General features: G+C 39.2%; 1 protein-coding gene across 1 annotated transcript in view; it reads right to left on the bottom strand.

Annotated features, from left to right (window-relative positions):
* eif3ea (eukaryotic translation initiation factor 3, subunit E, a) overlaps positions 1-11890 on the bottom strand; it is a 41582-nt gene extending 29692 nt beyond the window's left edge. Inside the window, exons 1-5 of the mRNA XM_077215030.1 lie at positions 11759-11890; positions 10488-10605; positions 10260-10377; positions 4058-4100; positions 2264-2368 (exon numbers count right to left, since the gene is read on the bottom strand). Coding sequence (XP_077071145.1) covers positions 2264-2368; positions 4058-4100; positions 10260-10377; positions 10488-10605; positions 11759-11848 — 474 coding nt within the window. The 5' untranslated portion in view covers positions 11849-11890. The remainder of the gene's footprint in view (positions 1-2263; positions 2369-4057; positions 4101-10259; positions 10378-10487; positions 10606-11758) is intronic.
* Between the last annotated feature and the right edge of the window lie 14203 nt (positions 11891-26093).

Below are 26093 nucleotides of genomic sequence, written 5' to 3'. Positions count from 1 at the left end.
CGTGAGAGCTGGTCTAAAGAAACAGGAGTGCATTCCATATGAGAAGTCAGGCTATGTGGTTACGTGAGAAAAGCTCGCCGGCAAGGGAGTCCGATAACTTAGCCAGGCATGGAGCCTCTCGCAACACTCTTGGCCCAGGGCAGCGTTGACAATGGGCACCTCTCTTTAAGACACTGGACTACCTCCACACACTGCGGCCAGAGAGAAAGGAGCGGGTCAATTTGTTCGTTCCCAGCCGTCATTTGCCCCCCACCCCACTAGCTAGACAGCAGCACTGCGCTGGGCTCTGAGCACCCGGACGCTTTTCCCCATAAGTTCATCTTTCACTCATTTCTACAGGCAGTGGGAGAGAAGCCACAAACACCAGAGTCCCAGCAATGAGCCCTTTGTTTATAGAGGAAATAAGAAGTACGCACGTGTAACATGGATACTGCCAGTACTCTCAGTGAACTGCAATTATCTTCCCCCACAAACCTACTTTGGTATTATCTGATTCCAAAAGTATTCCACTGGTGAAAATTATTTAATCCATGGTCCTCGGTGCATCACCGCCTGGATCATTATTCAGACAACAATTTTTTTTTTTTAAAAAGGTAAAGGGATAAGGGGGACTTAGAGGAAGATGTGAGTGTTTGTGTGCGCTCTAGGCTAATTTCACTCCGCAAGACAAAACATACAATTCTATGCTGGAATTAGATTTTAGTTTTTTTGGTTAGGTTGTTCACTTAACCTTTGGACAGGGTGTCCATATCAGACACGCATTTGATCAGGAGACAACTAACCAGCAAGTGAAAATCTTATCCTCTAAGTTTTATCACTGAAAAATGAGTATAAAATAAAAAAAGAAATAAGAAAAATGAAAGATATAAAAAAGATTATAGGGCTTTTAATCTATTCTGTAAAACTCACATTACTTTTTTGAAAAGCATGTTTCTGAAAAAAAAAAAACTTCCTAGGGGACAGAAAACAATTATATACATACAGAAAATAAAAATAAATACATGCAACCAAAATTAATAATGATAACAATAATGCATGGATATAATAATCTATCTACATGTATAATTATTAATAATAAATAGCATGATATGTGTTTATTATTATAAGCAATAATAATATAGTTGCTATTATTAATCATAATAATAATAAATGCATCAAAGTATTAAAACAAATGTAATGATTAATTAAATTGCAACCTGGCTACCTTAAGTCACACAAAAAGAAATCAGATATGAATCTGATTTATTTCCAGATCAGAACTGAAATGATCTGATTTAAAAGGAATTTTCTTTTCACAATGCAATTCTGATTTGGGCTTCATTTAACCGCATTGTGAATGTGGCCTTGGTAGGTATCCATTTATTCAATGAGATTTTAACTCGATAAAAGACTCAAAATGGTTTGACTGATGGAAAAACACAAATTCTAGTCATCTTCTGTTGAAAAGCCTTTTTTTGGGTGTCTTTGGATTATATGGAGCAAGCTGTGTAACCTTTAACCCTTACAAAAACTGGGGAATCCTGTCAAACCAAGAGTGATTAGGCCACAAAATCCCCACCAATCATCTATGGGGAGCAGCACTGCCCATAAACCCATAAGCTTATGAAGTCTGCCACTAAACACAGCCCTGAAACAACTCCTAACCAAGTCGTTGAAGAAGTTCTTTTCAGCACTCAAGACATGCAAGGAATTTAACAAGCCATGGGATGGCACTTTTCAGAAGTAATTACAGATCAGGAGCTTTTAGTTCTTCGGATTGCCTCAAGTGAAAAAAAAAGTTGCCAGTTTTGTGGAGAAATGAATAAGTGACACAATATTTCATGATAAAAGGATTTGGATTCCAATTTGAGAAAATCTACCTGTGAGCGAGCCATGTCTACTTTTTATCTGCGTCATTTTGAAATACACAACGTTAAGTGCATGCGTAATGCTCGTAACTCACGGGATTTGGCAGAGACTCGTACTAAAAAAGTAGAACCATATTAAGCAGAGACAATAATTCAAACTCTCAATAGGGCGACCGTCTGGCTCAATTAACACCCACAAGGGGACTCTCCGTCAAAATAAAACCGTTTGTCCATTAGACAAGAACTTATTAAACAAGAATGCATTTAATGGCATCAATTTGCGAAGGAGAAAATGAAAGGGTGTTGTGATGAAAAGAAGCTCTTGAAAATTGCCCCACTGGGAACGTCCCAAAGGAGAATGCTAGAAAACACAACTCTGTCATCTGTTAAAGACAGGGGCGTGGTAAGACACATACCAGGACTCTGAAGAAATAGAGGTACTCCGCTGCACCTGAGTAGTTCCCACACTCGTACTGGAACTTGGCGTACCGATACAGGGTGTCCAAATACTCCTGCCGGAACTGCAAGGAAAGACAGATGTTAAACGAAGTCGCAAAGTAATTTTTCAATGCCAGGTGATAAACTTTATCAGTAGACACTGTGTATGATTAGATGCACAAAATGTGTATTTATGCGCAATGGAAATGAAGAGTAACATACAAATGCCATATGAAGATGCTGGATAAGCCTTGTACTTGCTTAAACAATTTAGCTAAATTGATAATTAAATTACAAAAATCATAAGGCCAAGGCAATTGAGAACTCCGTTATGGCCATGAATAAATAAAGGCTTTTTCTTTCAAATCAGGGTGTGAAAACATCACACGTAACATTTAACGTATATGATCACGTAACGCAATCTTGCTAGGCAGTAGGCACAACTACGGGTAGGCGATTCGACCAAAATCTTATATCAGTAATTTTATTAATAATTAAACTTATTAAAGTAATCAAATGTATAAAAAACACTGCATAGCCTTTACTATGTAAATTAAACATACATTTATTCTTATTGAAGCTACAAAAGTGAGTCAGTCATGAGCAGTGAGAGATTTTCTCTTTTTTGTTGTTTGATTAACATTAATACCGACAGCAGGTAAATTTGGATGCTGTCACTTTAAGAGCGACTGCACGGATCTGATATACTAATGTGCTTTTTTTCTCAACTGTTTATGCTCACTTAAGACAAATGACTGTTTACTTGAAAAGACAGTCACTGACACATAAGTACGTGTATTTAACTGTTCACTGTCTGTGAAAAGCACTCAGTACAGTTCTCACGCTTTATGTGCACTGAGATACAGTCTCTCTTTCCGCTGCTAACTGCGCTTCAACGGTTTAAAATCACTTGTTTTTAAACAGCAATACTTAAAAACACATGGAAACGATAAGCTTTCGTGACGGCGTAGCACAGCAACGTCACATGAGCGTAACCACGATAGAGACGATAACCGGTTGACACATTTCTACAGGTTAATCGTGTCTACCGATATATATATATCGCCCACAACATGTTTATTCCTTTAAAATTCAAATAAGCTACCTTAAACATCAAGGAACAGCTATTCAGGAAACTTTGTTCACATGTGAACCTACATGACCTCAAATACAATCCTCAATTTCAGCTAACAGCGATGACCAGAGAGCACCGGCAGTTTGATGGACAGTTCGATAGAACATGCTCGGGAAACTTGCTGCCAAGGCATCTTAGAACAGAGAGCTCATTGTGTGTGTAGTTTAGATCTGTGTGTTTGTGTGGTCACAGTAAACTAGAGCCCTGGTGCGGATGTCGTTAAGGCCACAGGGGCCTTCCTGGGGGCGGCGACGAGAGGGTTGTTAAGGCGAGGATCGTGTCGTAAAGATGGCGTAGCCTGTGCAGTGAAGGTGCACTGAGGACAGGCCTCAGGTCAGTCGCAGGATGCTGGGGTGGGAGTGCCGTCAAGTCAAATATAGAATCCCCAGCATTCTTGAGGCCATACCCACGGGTCCCGAGCTGTTCTGTTTATTCTTAACAATTCGCCACAGAATGTAAATGTCCGCAAAAATTTCTGCAAGCCATAAAATCCCCGAAATTGACTTGAAGGTTTGGGAAGTTATTTAATTCGCTGCTCAGGGCCTTCCCTCCAGTTGGCCCCCGAAAACAACACTGGGTTCATAGAGAAGTCATGAGAACTCTTCAGAAGGGTGGAAGAGTCAGCAGAAGTACTTACGCCATGCTTGTCAGCCAGATAGTCGAACAGCATACGCCCGTCCCTGGAACACAGAAACATGTTGCGGTGAGCAACAGTTGATGGAATACACTTTTTTTTAAAGGTATAAATAATTATATTAAATAAAAGCACTATATTTTATTTAAAATTTAATATAAAAAATAAAATATATATATAAAAACTAAAGGTTTCACTTAATTTTGATGGTCTCTTTAACATTCTGTTGACCTACATGTATTAGTAGAGTATTAGTAGACTAGTAGGGTTAGGATTAGAAGTTGACATGTAGTTGCAAAGTATCTTATAGTCAGTAGAAGGTCTGTTTTTATCTCATCTACATAAAGTCTCAATGCAAAAAAGAAAAGAGATAGAGAAAAAGAGAAAGAAAAAATTTGGAAAACTATAAGAAAAAGATGTCACACTTATTTCATACGTCACTTTATTTTTTGCCAATGTCTGCCAGACAAAAATAGTAGGTCTGATTCCTTATAATAGCACACATTTTTCAACCAGCCTCATGATTTGAGGTATCATTCATATCCGTAACACAAACTTTGCGGGATGAGTTACACAACGACCTTTAATACTGGGGTTTAGAAAAACCAATAAGCCAAAACACGAGCCTTTAAGTAACACCACTTAGGAAACACCACTAATTAAACAAAAATAAGGTAACGAAGAAATGAAAAACATACACATTGTGTCTCCTCCTCAGGTGAGATGGAGTAAGAATCTACTGCGACTTGTGCGTATCATTGAGTTTGGGCAAAAGTCTGGGCACGGGGGGCTGGTAACCAAGCTTACCGCATGACCACCTCCGCCAAATGTGGCCGGCCTCAGAAGAATTCGGCAAATGAAGCCATGCATGCTCCAGACAGAAAGAGGAGGTTTGCACGTTTATTTTATTTGTGGGGAGGTTCAAAGGCTGTTTATAAAGGCATTCTCCTGCAGAACTGCTTCTGTTCCATTATACTATCATCTGACAGATGCTGGGACTCTGGGTGGAGACGAGCCACCTCCCTTAAGCCACGTCATAAGTGATAAAGCCTACCAATCTCTTCTGTGTAAATCAGGTTAATGATGTAAGCAGACATATTCGCAAACAGCAACAGTACATTTATGCAATTGTCTGATTTATATTTCCATGCCGTTGCGCTGGCGACCCTCACCCTTTGTGAAATCTCATTGGTCTATAATCTCGCTCCAAATTAGGGATGGCGAAAACTAAAAAATTTCTTGAACGACCACGAAGCCTCATTAGCTGGTTGAAACCGGTTAACCGATTATTTTAAAATATGCTACGCTAATTGAAATAGCCTGCAATTTCGCAACTCTGTAGCATCTCTCTGCCGCTCTGCCTCCCGCTCACACACACACACTGCCCCGGCGCCCGAGGAGCTTATGTAATCGGAGGACAAATTGCTCCTTAGTTTCGAAATTGTTTGGGTACAAGGTGATCGCGTTGAAAATAAAGGCGTTAGTCTTGTGTTAGAAGCTCATTTGAAACATTGCCGCGGCTCATTTAAGAAAATGACAGCTCTGAAGAGACGCCGCTTTAGTTTGAGGTAGTGCTAAAAATAATAAAGAAAGATGATGATCATCATCATCACCTTATCTGTTACCACTGAAATGTAGATGTAATGTATTTCCAAATCTAAGCCCATCTTATGCGGAATGTTGCCTAATAGACTGCAACACGATAAAACCAATGGATAAAACAGGCACCTTCAGAATGCGTAAAAGACGCACCGGCCAAGGCAGGTCTAACTCACTGTGTGCCTTCTAATAACGGACAGAACAAGTTGCGTTTTCAGGTGATACATCATAGATGATGTAGGCCTACTGTATTTAAGCACTGTATCACACAAGTTGCAACTTACATCTGTGTCAATTCTTTTTGGTGAAATGGTCCCACACACTACTTTTCTTTGCACGCTTCATTCTGTCGTCTGCCCTGGCTCTAACCTCGAGTGTTTTAGCCTGTAGCCTTTACTTTTCGCGAACCCAAACGCTGTGACCTCGCGGCTTGCGCCAAATGTTTTTATTGGTTTATTAAGTACAAACAGGCGAGTGATGAAAAATTGAGTGTGAGGGATTTGTTCACTTCACAAAAAAATATCTTGGAATGAGATGGCTAACTGTAGTAGCATTTAGTCCACTGTCTATAATAGCCTAATTTAGAGATCACTTTTTTTTTTTAACCGACTACCGACAACTTTGATCGGTTAACGTTGATACGGTCAACCATCGGTCAAATGGTCATCGGTTAGCATCCCTACTCCAAATAAGAATATCAGGAAACAAGGAATAGTTAACCCAAAAAATTTCATTCTGTCATTTACTCACCTTCATGTCTTTTGAAACCTTTATGGCTTCTGTGGAACACAAATAGAATATTTATAGTTTAAATGTCCAAGCTGCTCTTTTCCATACAATGAAAGTGAATTGTGAGCACTACTGTAGAGCTAGATTTTGAATAGCGACTCGCATTACAGTCCATTCTTCAAACAAAGCTATTGTATGGCTTCAGAAGACTTGGAATATAAAGAATAAGTAATGTGGACCACTTTTATGATGTATTTTTGTACATCATAACAAAAATGTTCTAGGTTCTAGTCCTAGGACTTCATGACAAAATATATATATATATATATATATATAGTATAGCAATATACAATTGTATAGCAATTTTTCTAAGAAATGTTTTTTTTTAACTGCAGGTTTGATTTGCTTGTTTGTAGGGCTATATTTTTGTGATTATATATCATTGAGACTATATTATTATTATCATTACAAAAAATAAAGAATCATAACTTTAAAATTACAAATGTATTACAATAATATTTCACTTTAACAAATAAAATTAAGGATTTAAGAGAATATAATAATAATTTGGTTATTCTGATTAATCGTGCAGCCTTACTCAATACCCATTCATTGTCACTGTATGGAAGAGAGCAGTGTGAACATTCTTAAAGTCTTCTTTTGTGATTCACAGAAGAAATAATGTCACGCAGGTTTTGAAAACACACACGATTTTTGATGAATATCCTTTTAAATACTAAATATCAACTATTGAGAACAAAAATCGAGATTGCTCTTTTCAAATTGCTTGTCTTGTCACATCAAACCTAATAAGAACAGTCAATACTGTTCTAATTACCAACCCCCTCAGCTCTCACCTAGTATCTCCAAATACTAACAGTCAATCCATGTTAATCTGTCTGCTGAGGAGGACATTACATCTTTACTCTGTCAGCTCTCACCACCTCCCGTCTGGGTTGAAATGAGGAACAGACAGGGCAGGTTTCGCCATGGAGGTCAATGCATTGGTGCTGAGGGAACTGCGAGATAACTCGGCCCTCAGGCATTCAGTGCAGATCATCCATCCATCATGCTCAGTCTGTTAAAGAAAAAAATCCATCGCCACTCCATATGTCCAAACACTCCTGAACAATGGTCCTGACAGATTTCCAAACATGATATCACCTGCTTACAGCATCCGCCCTGTGAACGACATTGTCGGAGCTGACCCAGTAAACATCCGACTGACGTTGTTTAAAAGAAACATGTCGCACACAAGCAGCTATTAACAAATAAAAGAACAAATAAAGACGAGTCCTGATCTGCACTTCCTCGTGGTCGTCTCGGCCTGTGAAACTCCAGACACCGAAAAATGCCCCCCCGAAACCCGAAATATTCAGATCGAACAAGTAAACTTCAAAGTCGCTCGTTAATGAAGAGCAGACATCCATTTGAGTGGGTTAATTAAGACTGCGCCTGGTTCTAAGGCCACATACTTAATCCTAAACTGTGATAAAAGCATGTTTTGGAGAAACGAAACGCAAACTGGTGTTTAAAAATGTCTAGGGAAGGCAATACCACCTACTAAGATTTCACACTGTAAGACACCACAAACACACATCATTAGCCTGATCAAATATATGGAAGCACGGTGCTGTATTAACACCAGTCAAAGCGAGCAATTAAACAATAACTAAGTGCAGATCGTGACCTCAGCGGCTGCCTCTATACCTGCAGGGGCCAAAAGACATAGAACATAGACACAAAAAGATATAAAAAAGCTCTAGCAGAATGTGATTAAAAAGTTAAAGCAATTAGCAATTATTGCTGGGGCAAGCAAATTTCAACAAACCCCTAACCCCAAATATTAAACTTTGGAGCATACCTTGTCCTACGTGGTGTGTGCTAACAAACATATAGGCCCGCAATAAGAACTACCCAGAACACATTACCGACTGCATAGCAACACCCTGGCAAACAACCACAACACCCTAGTATTGTATCATTGACTTATTTTTGTGCATGTGTAAAAATCTAGATTCTAACTAGGCTAAATCTGCTAAAACCACAAAGCTTAGTTTAAAATACCCACAAAAGCATGTCAAAAACTACTATAATTAACAACACCAATATTTACAGTAATAAATGTAAATTAATCTGTAAATGTAATTTATTTTATTAATATTAACCAAACAATATTGACAAAAAACACTTACTGATCTTTATTTATTACTGACTGTTTTTGAATAGTCAAATTATTATTACTTAAGAAACAACTGAAAGCTACATGTCATTGTATTTTGTTTTGCCATTTTAGTTGTTAATTATTTATATTAATAGCATATAAGATTTTGCAGGGTTCATGAGAAAACTGCATGCAGTTAATTAGTTAAAAAGCTAATAATTACAAAAATCATTAAAAAAATAAAAATAAATCACTTCCTTAAAAAATATGGCCATTAACCAACATCAGAGAACCGTGGCATGAACATGTGAATGTGTCGTTAAATTATTGAAATATTAACTTGAAGAGGTTCTTCAAGTAAACATTTTAGGCCAAAGAGGTTTGGCTGACAAAAAAGGGAATCCCTGCTATAAAGGACAGGCAAAGATTAAAATATTTTAACTCTTTGAACTTATTATCACAAATATAGTGGCTACATCAGAGACTTACTCATTCCTATGCATTCTCTTCAGTTCTATCTAGGTTTGATGGCGACTGATTGAGAGCAGAACAATGTCTTTTCAATCCAACATAATCAACAGGAATCCATTATCTCTAATCCAGCAAATCCCTCCAACTGCTAATGGTAATGCCATTTGGGAATATCTATACTTGGTTTAGTGATCAATTCATCATCAGCCTTCTTTTAATTAAGAAAAAAACTCTCTCTTAATCCCTAATACACCACATATCTAAACCTAAAACATCTAGATTGGCCGGCAGCTAGAAATGAGGGACATCCATCAAAGAAAAGCAAGCACTAGATGAGGACTGAGTTTAACCAAAATATTTGAATTACGGCAAAGTCAGCATCAGAGAAATCGAAAAGTAGTCTCTGTGAAACTCACCACAGGATGCTCTAACATTCTACTCTTCTGAAATTTGGAGAGTGAAACCATATATTCATCCACATGGCAATTTCAATCAAATGCTAACTGATTGTGATTACAAATGCCCGCTGATGTTCTGCCATCCACTTAATTAAATGGCACTTAAGCCAGACCATCCAGAAAAAGAGCCACAAATGTTCTGTTTGGAGTATCGTCTAGCATCGAGCAGGGCTTCATCCCACATCCCTGAGGACTGTCTTGTCTCAAATGTGCAATTGTACACTGTTCAACTTGCATTAGATGAACAACAAAATAACTAAAGTACCATCTCAGCTGTTGCTTGGAATAGACAATGACTAATCTTCTGTCATAACATTAAACGATTCTCCAGTCTTCTTCCAGTAAAAACCACAGACATGTATAGGTCTATACAAATGTACTGTTAAGTACAGAAAGATCAATTCTAATTTAAAGTCAACCAAGTTTACGTATGACAAATAATGGCTGTTGCCATACACTGGAATTCAGACATTTCTTGTACAGTACGATCGTTTCACTTCATAAGACCTCAATTTATAGTCAGGAGCCACGTGTATTAATTTGTATACATTTTTTTTTTGCCTCCCAAAGTAACAGTAGCCCTTGACTTGCATTAAATCACCGTGGATGACCGTTTCAGCTAAAAACTTAACTGTTCTACTGAAGGAAAACAAGTCACATACATCTTGGAAGGCCTGAGGGTGAGTAGATTAACAACAGATTTAACCATCTCTTTAAAAAAACAAGACAGTATGTGACACCGTTGAAAATATTAGTACATGTGTAATTTCAGCATTTACTGTACCTTGTAGACTGCATCTGTCTCATGGTCTCTGGGTCCTCAAACACCTTAACAATAGGCTCTGTGTCAGCTTGCAGTTGTTTCAGTTGAGCCACAACTTCAGTCCTCTTCTCTCTGAGAGCTGCAAACAGGTGATACATTTTAGATTTGAATCTCTTACAGTCAATTCTTAACCATCACATTAAGCGACGCGTCTTATCACTGAAGACCATTAGAACTGAAAGCACTCACAACTGGGTATTTCTTTATCCGGATATAAGTTCCTGTATACATCCATGGCAAAGTCCACCATGTTGGTGTCACTGAGGAGATCCAGTTTTCCATGGAGGAGCTCATTCTCATTGTAGATCTAGAAAACAGTGACCGTACATTCATGAAGACGTGAGAATACATTAAGTATATATTTTGGGGAAAAAAGTCTGGAACAATTTTATAAATATTTTTGAAAAGTATCTTATGTTCACTACAACTATTATAAAAACACAAAATTTGTGAAAAATTACATTTAAAAATGTTTCCTATTTAAATATTTTAAAATGCAACTTATATCTGTGATGGCAAATCTGAATTTTCAGCATCATTACTCCAGTGTCACATGAGCCTTCAGAAATCATTATAATGATGATGACTTAGTGCTCAATTAGTATCTATTATTATTGGTGCTCAATTATCAATAAAGGTTATAAATGTTGACATCAGTTCCAGCTTAATATTTCTGCGGAGACTGTAATACTTTTTCAGAATTATCTGATGAATAGAACAGCATTCAATTGAAATAGAAATCTTTTGTAACAAATAGATTTACTCTGTTAATTTGAATCAATTTAATGCGTTCTTGATTTAAAGTATTTATTTCTTAATCTTTTTAAGCATCGATCTTACCCTACACTTTTAAAATGGTAGTGCATCATGTTTCCAAAATTACGAAGCACCACAAATGTTTTCAACATTGATAATAAATGTTTATTGAGCACCAAAACAGCATAGAATGATTTCTGAAGGATCATGTGACACTGAAGACTCGAGTAATGATGCTGAAAATTCAGCTTTAACATCATAGGATTAAATTATATATTTAATTAAAGAAAAAGGTTTATGTTAAAATATAATAATATTTCATATTACTATTATACTGTTTTGTCAGCTGGTCAGAAACTCTTCTCGCTGCTTAGAAAGCTAGGCAGCTCACGGTGTTTTGCTAGCCTACATAGCTAGCAAATAACTAACAGAGGGGTTAGTTTTACTATGGTTAGACTGTGTGTCCATAATTATTCAGGTCAAAGTTTTTTGGTTCTGTTAATTTCCTGTATTCACTCTGTTATTTTATTACCGACTGAACCCATGAATTATGTGATTTTTTACACAATACCGGACGTAAGTTACCGGTGCGGCTCCACTATTGCGGCTACCGGCTGCGCGCACGTGGCATTACCTATCCCGCCTTCAACAAACAAACGGTGCTACAACACGCCTGCAAATACGAACGTATGTTACACATGTACCTCTTTTACAGAAAGGAATTCCAGCAGAGGGAAAACGAGATGCCTGTCCAAAAAGTGGGCGATTTTGGTGGTCAGGTCGTATTCCGCCATGTTGACTACGGAAGAGGACGCGCTTCAAAACGCGGAAAACTTTATTTAATTCAGTGTTCACACAGTACAAAGCGACATAGCCTGCAGGTGTAAGTGAAAGTCACACAGTATCAGAGAATATACTGTTTTAAATTGAATGTTTACTCTGTAACTTTATCATATTTTATATATATATATATATATATATAATTTCTTTTAATTTACTCTGGTATTCTCTGTAGCTTAGCCATTTTCTTCTATAGAATAAAATAAAGTTTAAACAAATTGAAAACAACAATGTTTATTAATAATACGCTTACTCTAATGCAAAACAGAATGAAATATGGAATAATTTAAGGAATAAAACAATTTTATTACTAAAGTAAAATGTACTCAATTGCACTTTTAGGAAATAATATAGAATAAAATAAACTGACTTTAAAAAAACATTTAGTTTTAATAATTACATTTCGTCTATTGTAAAACAACAGAACAGAAGAAATTTTAAAGAATAAAATAGAATTGAAAGGCAGAGTAGGTGATTTTTTAATTAGCTGGTTGAAATCCTGATAACAATCACTTATGACACACTTAACGACTAGCTGAAACATAAGACTGAACACACTTACGAGCTGTTTCCAATGACTGGAGCAGATATTAAACACCGACTGAACGCAACTGTCTCTGACTCCACGGTTTCAGACATCATAGGCCTATGTGTTTTAATGGCAACATTATCAATGCGAAAAATAAATCTGCAGCAGTAGGGTGGTCGTCTGTTGTGACTACACTCTGTGCTAACAGAATTGAATAATATATGATGCAATATAAAATATAGTAGCACAGTCCGTAACTTTTGACCATATCTGATTTTTTGGACCTCCTGTTTACATTACATAATTCCCGCCCAAAATGATTTTCGCTGATCTATGTAGGCTACATAGACCCTGGTTTTAAATGGCCGTGCTATTTATATAATTCATGTCGGGTGGTCATGATAATTTTCCAGCATGGACAAGATAACAGCTATCATGACTCATGAATGTTTTGCGCAAACATTCATTCAAACAGTCACAAACATTTGTAAACAGCACAAAATCTGACAGAACAGAAATATAGTCCGGAGAGACTTTTTGTTTAACACCTTAGATCTAGAATTCTGAAGTGAAATAAAGTAGCCCTGTAATATATTTTTTTAATAAGAGGGAGAGAGAGAGAGAATAATACTCACAAATAGAATAGAATAAAATAGAAAAATAAGTTTACAAAACTCTACATGAACATAATAGACAATAATCTCTCCTAAGTGTTTAATTCTCTGATAGGAGCACAATTCTCATAAATAGAAGCACAATTCTCATAAATAGGAGCACATATGTTATAAACCTTTCAAGACTATATAATTTGACTGCAGAATTGATACAATTAAACATTTTATTTCTAAAGAGGTCATGTTTTGACAAGTGAACTTAGTGATTTTTTTAAAATCCATCTGAAATAATGGGCCTCTTCCAGAACCCGCACTGAAATTCCTCCAGCAGACAAGTATCAGCGAGAGTTCCAGAGAGAAGTGTCCTCTTTCTGGAACACAGTGCTACCTTCACTTCAAGATCAAAACAAAACGGAGGTCCAACAGGAAAAAAGCTCACTCAACGACATTACTGTCAAAATAATCATGCAATATGGGCCTACCTCAATGATAAATTGAAGACAGGAGCAGAAGAGCATCCAGCGGGTTTTATACTCCTCACTTCAGCAGCTGTCTCATAAAGATGCCCATGTGTTGGCCATACACTGCAGAGAAAAGCCAATATCAGCTCCTAAATGGTCCATCTCTAATGGGTTCCACAAGCACTATGTTTACTTGACAACCACGCGGCACTGTCCTGGATCCCAAAACAATTTCCCTCTTGTAACATCGAACCCTTGTTCCTTCTGACTGTGGAATGAGTCACCAATGATAAGCTGTCACTTTGGCCAACTCTGTTTAACTGGGCAACTCTGAAAGCTGGAGGGGATCAACATATTATGTCGTTAAAGTTGTCTTTGTATGAGGATTTATATATCCTAACAAAACCCTTTATATAGTTAAACGTCTTTTGTTGTATTTTAAATACTTTTGTTTGGACAAACATTTTCAGACATTTTGAATGGTATTTAGTGGCATGACATCTTGTTAGTTTTGAGGTTGAAAGGATAACATGATTTTTAACTCTCTTTGAAACATGGGAAATATCATATCAAAATGTCACACTTGCTTTAGCTACAGGCCAGTTTTCACAGTCTTTGTGTGTGCGTAAGGTTTCCTTTGCAAACCAATCATGTTTTTCTTTTTGGAGTATATTGTTTGCAGTCAAACCCACGATATGTTCCAACAACTTCCCAGAGTTCATGAGAAAACCCTTTTGTCCAAATAATTCAGCATCAATAATGCGTTTCTTGCATGCGAGCATATGCACAGTGACAGCCTTGGAGTTTTTACAAAAGAAAAGCAAGGAGCTCATTTATTTAAGGCTCTTATTTTACTTACTGTTTTATAATTATTATAATAAAATGTATGTTCCCTGTTTCAACAATTTGGCACATCAAACCTAGCTGGCACTCTGCTTGGGAAGACCTCCATGAAAATTGTTGTGAAATAATTATCCATGGCTTAACATAAGGAAATCACCGGCTGTTACTAAGTGGTTTGGTTTAACTGCAAATAGGCACCATGTCGGGACTGTAAATGCTTCAGCTCTTAATGGGAATTATTTTTTCCCTCACTATCCCCATTTATAAAGTACCTAAGTGTTCCGCTGTCTCTCTCGGGAATAAAGGTGTAATTTTTCTTATATGAAAGGGATAGTAACAAGTTTTATCACATATAATCTCTTTCAAAATTTGAGATAAAATTATCGTATTTGGTGTTTCAAATTCGTCTTTTTTTCATTTTCAAATATGATAAGTTCAGCAAAGTGGTTTTATTAGATATTTCAGAGTGAATGCAACCAATATGCTGAAATCAGCAAATAGAATCATCAGCTGCTTTTTTATATTATGATTATTTTGCTTGTAAACTTGATAAGGCAATGACTTCCAGAAAGAGTCCAATGCTGGCAAAGGCTGTTGGAAAAGGAAGGAGCAATAGGTTAAACACTGCAATAGAATACTAATTGACATTAAGACTACTTTTGAAAAATTAATTCAGAGGCCAAATTGCTCTGGTTTCTCCTGTTTCAACCAGCCAATCATTTTAATGAAGGAGGCCCTGGAGCACAGCATTGGAAAATCCACGTTTACCCTCTCCACCAAACAAGACTGAGGCTAAAAGAGTCAGAGACAGCGAGCGTGATGAAAAGTAACCTTTTAGCTCTCTTGCATGTCCGTTTTAAACTTACATTTAAGCTACATGTATAAAACATATTAGAGTGCATATTCCTTTGAAGCAACCTATTTGTGACATGTAGGTGGAAACGGAGGTGACATCTGTGGAAATGAAGGAATAATAGTTCCTGAAGACTGACACGTTAGCTAATACTCCAGAAAACGTGTAACCGTTGCTTATTAATATCTGTGGTTAAAGACAGAAAAAAACAGTGACTAACAAAAATCCCCAAAACATCTTTGAAGAACAGACTACAGATTTCAATTCAAGGTGACGCTGGTGGTGTCCCATAATTTAAGAGGTACAAATGCAATGGCACACACAAAAAAAGTGATCTTGGCGTTGGTACCTCCTTAACAGTTAATTTCAACACAAATAGAGTCATTTATAAAGAGGAACTGTGTTTTACAGTGAATCATTCAAAATTTTGGCTTTGTTAATGCACGGGAAACTGTGAGCACTATACAGTAGGTGATTAAATTGCTGATGTTCCTTTGAGGGAAACGTACCCACTGCCCCGGAAAATAGAGGCCTCTCTGCATTTGCAATTGGATGAAGTTAGTAAACCCAAATCCCTCTGGATCTGTAAAGGCAGTGTTTTAAAAGGAGGCCTAAATCTAACCTATACAGTAAATTTCTATAACCTTATTTGACTGACGAAGTGTTGAATGAGCTCATGGTTGAGGGTATATTTCCCTCCAAAATGCTGCAAATAAATCTGAAGTAAAAATGGGACTCAATTAATATATTTGCAGATGTATCTTTCTTGATGTTTTTGGAAATGCAATGTTTATGTAGATAGAAATGGATGGTTTAAATGTCTGTGGTGAACAATAAAATGTTTGCAGGAAAAGTTCTGATTGCCCCAGATGTAGTTGCTGCTTTTTTACAACTCTTCTGTCTGGAAACAACACTATGCAGATGCTCCACAACACGTCGGAGGGAATTCTGCACACCCACGCTCCAGCACCCATCCCAACTGAGAAAAGTGGTGGGTATGACCACAAAAATAATAACTTGCACAATTAAGTATTCCACTCTGAGTGCACACGCACAAATGGACATCTTTCTTCCTTTCACTATCATAAACCTCAAGCCTCAAAATAAAAAAACAGCACCTTACATAAGACTTGTAAGTAAAAACCACTGCTGCATTTTGTATTAAATCTATCACACTTGACAGTTGCAGTACATGTAGAGGCTAGCATTTCTACACGACCAAATGCTGTGTTCAACCCTGTAAACTTTGTGTGATATGACTTCACAATAAATACATACATACATGCATACATACATAAAACATTGTAAAATACCAGTTTTATATATAAATAAATAAAGGAAAACACTGTTATACCACTCCACAATTATAAATAAATAAATAAATAAATAAAAGCAAAACAATGTTTTATACCACTTCACAATTAGAAAAAAATACATACATAAAGCAATACAAATTGCATTTTGTGTATGTATTTATTTACTAATTATACAAACATTGTGTTATGTAGAGGGAAAAATTACTTGAATTATTAAGTAAATATTTAATGTTTTATTTAATAGAATATGATTTAATTAATGAGTAAATTGGCCCTCCATAGATATCACACTTAATTAATTAATTCATACATACATACATACATTAAAAAAAAAAACACTGAACATTGTATTATACCACCTCACTGTATGTTTATATTATGTGTGAGTGTGATAAAGGAAGTTCATGGGAGAAAAGGCCCAGCAGGCCCCTCATTAACTGCAGGGAACTATTGTTAAGTGGAGACCCCTTGTTGTTACTTATCTGACTCCGCCAGGGGGAGGAAGATTGGAGGGTGGTCCAGCAGCCGCGTCTGGCCAGTTTCTCCGCACCTTTGTGTGGGCTTCTGCTGCCAGGCGCTCTCGAGTCTGCCCAACCTGGGAGAGACGAAGGCAGACTTAATGAGGAGCCATGGTAGGCCCACACTGGGAAAAAGAGGGGAAATGCCAGGGACAAAGTACATTTTGATTGAATGCTTGTAAAAAATAAATAAAAAATTCACAGCAAAACATGCCATTTTAGTTTCTATTAATGACTAAGGACACCCCCATTGCACTAATATATATATATATATATATATATATAGGCTACTCCAACTGGACTTTATGCAAGACGACTGCATATGTATTTTTGGAGAAAATCTCAGTGCTACACAAGCTTCCGGTATAGTATTTTGCCATAGCAAACTGTGGTAGAAATATTTCTAATCGTCTATGGTAGTCTTATTTCTAATTTCATCACAAATAATTACATTATATTACCATTTTGTTTATTTTATACATTACTAACTAAACATAACATTTTAGTATATTATATTAAAACACAGTTACAGAAGTTTAAATACCTTTAGTGTACAGGTGGATCGTATCAATATGTCTTTGTCCTTTCATAACACTACCTTTTTTCTTACAATTTCCTTAGGCCTACACTACTGCACCTTAAGTTCCAGTGGATCCTGATTGTGTTACAAGTAAGATGACTTTGAATGTGTACCTTTAATTACACGTTTTCATATAAAATAACCAGAGTTAAGGCTACAGTAGGTAACTTTTGTAACCAGATATTTGTTAAAACTGTCATTATGTCCTGACAGTAGAATATGAGACAGATAATCTGTGAAAAAATCAAGCTCCTCTGGCTGCTCCTCCCTGTGGTCCTATTGCCATTTGCAGAAATACACGGCTCCCGGTCAGAAACAACCAATAAGAGCCAGGAGGAATGTCTTGGCAGTGTCAATCACGCTCGTGTACGCGCTGATCACCCCTCTCTTGCACAGCGCAAGCGCGTACCGTCGTTCGTGACTCTCCTGTTCGAACTCGTTCATCCAAATAAGCGAATCTTTTTTCGAGTCATTTCGTTCATTCAACAACGAAATGACTCTAAAAAAAGATTCGTTCATTTTGAACGAGTCTTTTTCTGAGTCATTTCGTTCATTCAACGAACGAAATGACTCGAAAAAAGATTTGTTCATTTTGATGAACGAGTTCGAACAGGATCACGAACGTGCATCACAGAACAGAGCAAGGCGAGCATTTGTGCTTATAAAACTTAAAGTTTTTTATTTATTTTTGGAATGACCAATCGTTTCGCTAGATAAGACCCTTATTCATCATCTGGTACCGTTTAAAGCCCTTTGAAGCTGCACTGAAACTGTCATTTGGTCCTTGAAACGTTTGTGTCCTATTGAAGTCCATTATATGGAGAAAAAGCCTGGAATGTTTTCATCAAAAACCTTAGTTTCTTTTCGACTGAAAAAAGAAAGACATGGACATCTTGGATGACATGGGGGTGAGTAAATTATCAGCAAAAGTTTTTTTAAAAGTGAACTAATCCTTTAACGTTATCTTACTAGCTATTTATAACTTATAGAAAGAGTGCAACGTTATAAAGTTACATGTATTGCAAAATATATAATTTGAGGACCAAGTTTGTAGTCAAAGTATGGGCAGGCCATAGTCAATGTAAAGCATATTGTTGATGTTTCGTCCCTATTAGTGAATGTTCCATAACTGTTTATAATCCGCCGTCATCGGTGGTCCTGCTTACTAGCCTGCGCGTTCACGGCAGGCTCCGCTGTGGGGGAGGAGCTGTGGAGGGAGGGCTGTAGCGCAGCAGAGAGCAAGGGGGTTGGACCTGTAAGTTATGCTTGTTCAAATTTTCAGGCTAAGTCAACATTTTCTCAAAACTCCCTACTGCAGCTTTAACAGAGATCGACAATAAGGACTGCCTGATCGATGGCGCGGGGCCAGTTGACGGAAGTGTCCTCGCTCGATTGGGCCAGCGATGCATCGCATCGTCACGGAAGTTTATCATTTGCACATGTTTTTGTTTGGCAGGGCCAGTAGAAAAAAATCCTTGTGTTGAGCCCTGGTAAACAATGCAGTAGGCGATCACTAACCTAAAGAAGGCTATGGCTGGCTACAACGGTTTTCAGTTCGTTTCAGTTCGTACAGTTCGATATTGTTCCAGTTTGAGGCTGTTTCGTGAATCTTTCTGTCTGATTCAAAATAACAGGTCCATTATTTAGATTCATTTGTTCCCGAATTGGAAATCTACGGTGGCCGAGAGAGCTCAACGCGCTGCAACTGAAGAAAACACATGCAAATAGAAAAACACCCGCAAATTAAGAAAACATCTTCATTGGTTTCACAACACATGTGTGCTCAAAATACTCACAACACAACCAAATACAGAAGCACGCTGCAAAAGTTCACAACACAACCAATACAGAAACGCACTGCAAAAGTTCACAACACAACCAAATACAGAAGCACGCTGCAAAAGTTCACAACACAACCAAATAAAGAAACGCACTGCAAAAGTTCACAACACAACCAAATACAGAAACATGCTGCAAAAAGTTCACAACACAACCAAATACAGAAACATGCTGCAAAAAGTTCACAACACAACCAAATACAGAAATTCTAGCTCCACCTCATTACATGATGTTTGATGAAAATAGCATATGGATGTAGGCTATAGGCTATTACAGCAGTTTGTAACTGTTGTGGTTTTTAGTCGTAGATGACACTGGGTTGATTGAAAAGAATAACAATGGTAACTCAACATTTAAGTTTGAATTTCTCTTTGTATGGCACTAAATTAACATGTTAGGCTATATTGACAGCCCAATTGCCCAACTGTTTCTTTCTTCTAATTCTTTTTAAGCGTCTCAATGCAATTCACGATGTGCAATGAAAAATTATAAACATAGTAGGCTAAGCCAAACTTTTCATGAAAAACCATTCCCCTGTGATAGCTGCCTTATTGGAATACACTGCCAGACAAGTCTCCAGCTGCTTTTCATTGCTATATCAAATGAATCCAAATCAATTGCCTCTGAAGACGAATGCCTCCATGCATGATGCCTCAAAGTCAAAACCTTCGCTCTGGGCCTCAGTGCCAGTGATATAAATGTAAATTATTTCCTCCCTGTTTTTTATATATGCATCACCTTGCTCTTTGGACGTGTCTAGTAATAAATCAACATCCCAGACCCCTTATCCCTTGTCCGATGCTGACTTCTTCAGCACTGTATTTGATGCCAATGGACTTGGGTTATCTCTGAAGCCAAGGGGGTGAGCAAACAATGCAGACTCACACAGAACCTCCCATTGCACGAGCACAGCAAGACAACATCTGCATCGCATATGTAAGCCAGAACACAATTGCTTGCTCTGAGAGTTCATGTCAAGACTGCATTTTAAGCGCTTTAATGATTAAATGGAAAAGATGAATGTCCAATAATGTTTTTGTGGGCGTGAAAATGCATCTGAGAGATTGTAAAAACGTGATTGAAATAAACCTCTACTACTAAAGACTTAACCGTAATTAAATGCATTTAAAATGATTCTATTTCATATATATATATATATATATATATATATATATATACACTTTTTTTTAAAGTATTTTTTTGCCAAATCAAATTTTCAATTGGCAAATTATAAAATTAAATCAAATTTCTGCCTCTGTTGAATTGGCCATGATTATTTTATTTTCCAGAAGCAAAAATATACACTAATGGGGGTTATTTGTGTACATTTGTTTGTTCATGTTGTCTTATGTCTATAAGGGTCCCTGTTGATTCAAAAAAAAAAAAAAACTTTTATCAGGCCATTAGTTCATCTTATGTGTGTGAATAGTAGCCTACATCATTTTAAAGTTTTTGTGAATGTTATTTTCAACTCATAGTTCCATAATGTGATATATTTCAGGGTGAAGCTGCATGTTCAATAAACAATGTAGGGATGAATTTGATTGTATATCCATCTGTAACTGACCGGATGCTGAAATACCAGATTGTAAATAGGGTCAGTTTTGATGTCATGCAAATTTGAGATCAGTACGCTTATTTTTAAAATAAATTAATTATTTTATTCTGCAAGGGTGATTAAATTGATCAAAAGTGACAGTAGAAACATTTATAATGTTACAAAACATTGCTATTTCAAATAAAGGCTGTTCTTGTTAATTTTATTCATCAACGTATCTGTCACAAATCAGAACGACACAAACAGGTGAAGTTAACAAGAGGTTTATTTAAATGCACTCGGGGACAGATACGGCAGGTGAGTAGCAGGTTTGAAGTCAGATGATTATATGGATGGTAACGTTATGGTTGACTAAGTCTCTTATCTGATGGTGTAGAAGATGAGGTCGAAGGCTGATGGAGGACACGCTGAAGATGGACCGGACAGGAGAGGAAGGCGGGATCGAGGTAGCAGACGGGTAAGTAGCACAGCAGGTAGGTAAACCACAGGTTGGTAGAGTTTCTTGGTGATAGTCAGGTTGTCGTGTGGAATGATGAGACCAGACAACTGTGAATGTGAACTGATGTGGCTTTTAAGCTGTGGTTGAAGTGAATGCGGATTGCAGACAGGTGGTGATGACAGGTGCGGGTGATTAGAATTCGGGTGAGGCTGAACGAGTGGGCGGAGTGAAGTCTGGCGCTGAAACTGGTGTATCCGTGACGGGAGTCTAGGATGTCGTCGACCCGGTAGATGTTTTCGTCCTCAGGGTCCACGGGAGGAGAGGGAGGAGGTACGTCCTCAGCACCAGACCCTGGGGAAGAAGGAGTGAGAGGATTAGTGTAGGGTTTGAGTAGGGACACGTGAAATGAAGGTGAGATACGGTAGTGAGCAGGGAGTGACAACCGGTAGGTGACCTCGTTGATCTGCCTCTGTATGGCGAACGGACCGATGTACCTGGGACTCAGCTTACGGCAGGGCTGTGGGAGACGGATGTCCATGGTGGAGAGCCAGACCATTTGTCCCGGTTGGTATAGAGGCATAGCAGATCGTCTTGCGTCGGCCTGGCTCTTGTTTCTCCGAACAGCCCTTTGCAGATGGACATGTGCTGAGTCCCAGACCCTCTGGCTCACCTGGAACCAGTGGTGGACTGCTGGAACGTCGGAAGGCTCTCCTGACCAGGGAAACAGGGGCGACTGGAAGCCAAGTATGCACTGGAAGGGCGTGAGTCCTGTGGTGGATTGCTGGAGAGAGTTTTGTGCATACTCTGCCCAGGGAAGATAACGGCTCCAGCAGTCCTGATGATCGTGGCAATATGACCGCAGGTATCTCCCGATCTCCTGTATTTTCCGCTCAGTCTGGCTGTTGGACTGTGGATGGTAACCAGAGGTTAAACTGACTGAAACCCCCAAGAGGTTGAAGAAGGCCTTCCAGACACGGGAAATGAACTGAGGTCCACGGTCAGATACAATGTCTTTAGGTATGCCGAAGTGACGGAATATTTGATTCAAGAGTGTTTTAAGCAGTTTCGAAGGCAGTGGGTAGACCAAGTAGAGAGATGAGTTTACAGGCTTTAGAGAATCGATCAATTACAACCAGGATGCATGTATGGGAATCTGAAGAAGGTAAGTCGGTTATGAAGTCCAAGTGAAGTGGTACTAGTTTTCCCTCTGGTAGGCGACGAGGAACCTTGGCGATGGCACAGACTGAGCAGCCCCTCACTTACCGGGAGACATCCTGGGTCATATCGGGCCACCAGTAGCGTTGTTGGATGAGCGAGAGAGTTTGTTGGCTGCCTGGGTGTCCAGAGCCCGGAGATGTATGGACTGAGTCCATGAGGGACAGACGCAGACGAGTGGGAACGTAGGTCCGTCCCCCAGGACCTCCCAGCGGAGCAGGTTCTGATCGTGTGGCATCGGTGATGTGGTCATCTAGGCTCCACTGTATGGAACTGACAACCAAGGCTGGAGGGAGTATGGGTTCCGGGTTGGAGGTGATGTTATCAGGTTGGTATAGACGGGAAAGAGAGTCAGCCTTGATGTTCTTGTCTCCTGGGCGGTAGGTAACCTTGAAATTGAATCGGGTGAAGAATAGTGACCAGCGGGCTTGACGGGTGTTGAGTCTCTTTGCATCTCGGAGGTATTCTAGATTGCGGTGATCGGTGATGACGTCGAATGGATGTTTTGCTCCCTCCAGCCAGTGTCTCCACTCCTCCAGGGCGAGTTTAATAGCCAGCAGTTCTCGGTTTCCGATGTCATAGTTCTGCTCCGCCGCAGAGAGAGAACCGCGCCTACCCTACGGTGGTGGAGGCGTCCACCTCGACGAGAAACGGAAGGTCAGGATTGGGATGGACTAGGGTGGTGGAGGCGTCCACCTCGACGAGTAACGGAAGGTCAGGATAGGGATGGACTAGGGTAGGAGCGGAACTGAAGGAGGCTTTGAGCTTCTCAAAGGCAAGGGTGGCTTCGGTGGTCCAGGACAGAGACTTGGCCCTTTCTTTAGAAGTGAAGTGATAGGTGCACTGATTTGACTGAATCCTTTGATGAAACGGCGATAAAAGTTTGCGAAGCCCAAAAAAACCTTGTAACTCTTTAGTATTTGTGGGTTGTGGCCAGTTGGAGACAGCTTCCACCTTCCTCTGGTCCATGGTGATGCCGTGTGGAGTGATCACATAACCAAGGAAGTGGATGGTTTCCTGATGGAACTCACACTTCTCTAACTTCAGATAGAGATGATGATCTCGTAGACGCTGGAGAACAGACTGGACCTGGTGGTGGTGCTCGGATAGGTTGGCTGAGTATATGAGAATATCATCGATTTAGATGATGACGAATTGATGTAGGTAGTCTCGGAATATCTCGTTCATGAACCCTTGGAAGAACGCGGGAGCGTTGGACAGTCCGAAGGGCATGACCCTATATTCATAGTGGCCTGCTGGGGTAATTAATTAAATTGTAGGCACTGCGAAGGTCAAGTTTTGTGAAGACGCGAGCACCACAGAGTTGTTCCAAAGCGGCTGGGACCAGAGGAAGGGGATAACGGAATTTGACAGTGGAGTTGTTGAGAGTCCGGTAGTCAATACAGGGGTGCAAGCCTCCGTCCTTTTTGCCAACGAAGAAGAAGCTGGAAGCGACAGGGGACGTGGATGGCCGGATGTAATCCTGACGGAGTGCCTCCTCGATGTACTCCTCCATGGCCTTCTACTCCGGGATGGACAGTGGGTAAATTTTACCACGCGCACCGCCACCGCACCGCCCCAGGCAGCAGGTCGATCGCACAGTCCCATGGCCGATGAGGTGGAAGCTTGGTAGCTAGTTGCTTGTCGAAGACATCCTGGAATGCCTGGTAAGGGACTGGTACCTCAGGGAGTTTGTCGGTAGGCGGACTTTCGACAGATGGAGATATCAGGAACCGAAGTGGATGATGAACGAGGAACCTTCTTGACGGAGTGCAGGCACCGATTTAAGCAATCATCTCCCCATTGCAATATCTCACCTGAGGACCAGTGGATGTTAGGAGAGTGGAGTTCCAGCCACGGGCGTCCCAGGATGATCTCTGCAGTAGAGCCCTCCAGCACCAGAAACGGAATGTCCTCCTCATGTAGACAGCCGATCTTCATGGAAACGATGGGACTGCTATGCCCGATCCGCCCACGACCGAGCGGTTTCCCCAGGATGGATTACACACGGAGAGTCTGAGGAATGGGTTTTTTACAGGTCTGAAGCCTTTGCAGAGTCGATAGGGAAATGAAGTTTGCCCGCGGAACCAGAATCAATTAGCGCTTGCGCTGGAAGAGATCGTTGTTGGTAAGTGAGGATAACTGGAGTATATTTCAGGAGATGAGTTGATGGCCGGAGGATCCACAGTACAGACACAGACTACTGGTGATGCGACGTTGGCGTTCAGCGGCCAAGAAGAAGTCTGGCGCTGAAACTGGTGTATCCATGACAGTATCGTGGTTTCCACAAAAAATTAAGCAGTGCAACTGTTTTCAACATTGATAATAATAAGAATTGTTTTCTGAGCATCAAATCAGCATACTTTAATCATTTCTGAGTGATCATGTGACACTGAAGACTGGAGTATGTTGTAGTAATATTTCACAATATTGATGTTTTACTGTATTTTTGATCAACTAAACAGAATTTTTTCTTAAATCATTAAACAATCGTACAGTATGTTCTGTATCTTACAGAAGTTTTGATTGGTAGTGCATATTTTTAAGTAGTTATTTATAACATTTTTAATGAGCAAAAACTGATAGCTATTATATTGATTAAGGCATATAGAACAATTCTCGCAACACTTTGTCCTATGATGTGTGAAAAATCTGTAATAAAAGGACATGGGTTAAAGCTAAGATTGAGAAAAAGACAATATGAATTTGATTATAAACGTTGATGGCCATGCCTTGTAAATAACACAGATGAGGCAAATATGAAGCAGCTAAAAATGAAAATGAAATGGTGCTAACTTTGCATTTTTTAATGCACCAAAACCTCAAATGATTGCCGAACCCCTGAGGACGTAGACGTCTTCAGTTGCAACAATAGCAGAGAAGGGCCAGACCGCCGCTACTTTGGATACTGCAACTTTGGATAGAATTATTTCTGTGAAAAAAATCAAGCAGTGGTCTTGTGAAATCATTGTGCTTCGGCTGCTCTTCACCGCCAGAGTAAAGTTGAGGAAATTACAGACGTGCTATAAAAACAAGCTGTATTTCCAGCGGTTTCTCGTAATTGTGCTTACTGTTTACAGAGCTGGTGACAACAGTCCTTCCTTTGTTTCGGCGTTGCTATACAGTAGGTGTCCTGTATCGTGTCTGATGTGGCTGTGCTTTGCTAACCCCAAAAGACACATGGGAAGACTCTAAAACATCTTTATACGGACCGAGTCCAAAGAGTGACAGTGGCATGGGTGAGTTGTGGGTCATGCTCTATTGCTCCCACATATTGAGGGCAACTGAGGCGTGACCCATTCGGTGTCAGGAAGTGTTTTGCTAAACGAAATGTGTTCCAATTGAGGACGTAGAATAATGTGCATTGTCGTGAGCTTAAGAAGTATTTCACAACAGGAAAAAGGTTTCCAGGCTGTCAGCTTAAATGAGGTGCT

This window comes from Siphateles boraxobius, unplaced genomic scaffold (genome assembly GCF_051911475.1).
Source record: "Siphateles boraxobius isolate OS27281-9 unplaced genomic scaffold, OSU_SipBor_1 68, whole genome shotgun sequence".
Lineage (NCBI taxonomy): Eukaryota > Metazoa > Chordata > Actinopteri > Cypriniformes > Leuciscidae > Siphateles > Siphateles boraxobius.
Note: the sequence above shows the minus strand (reverse complement) of the source record. Positions and strands in the feature narration are given on the sequence as shown.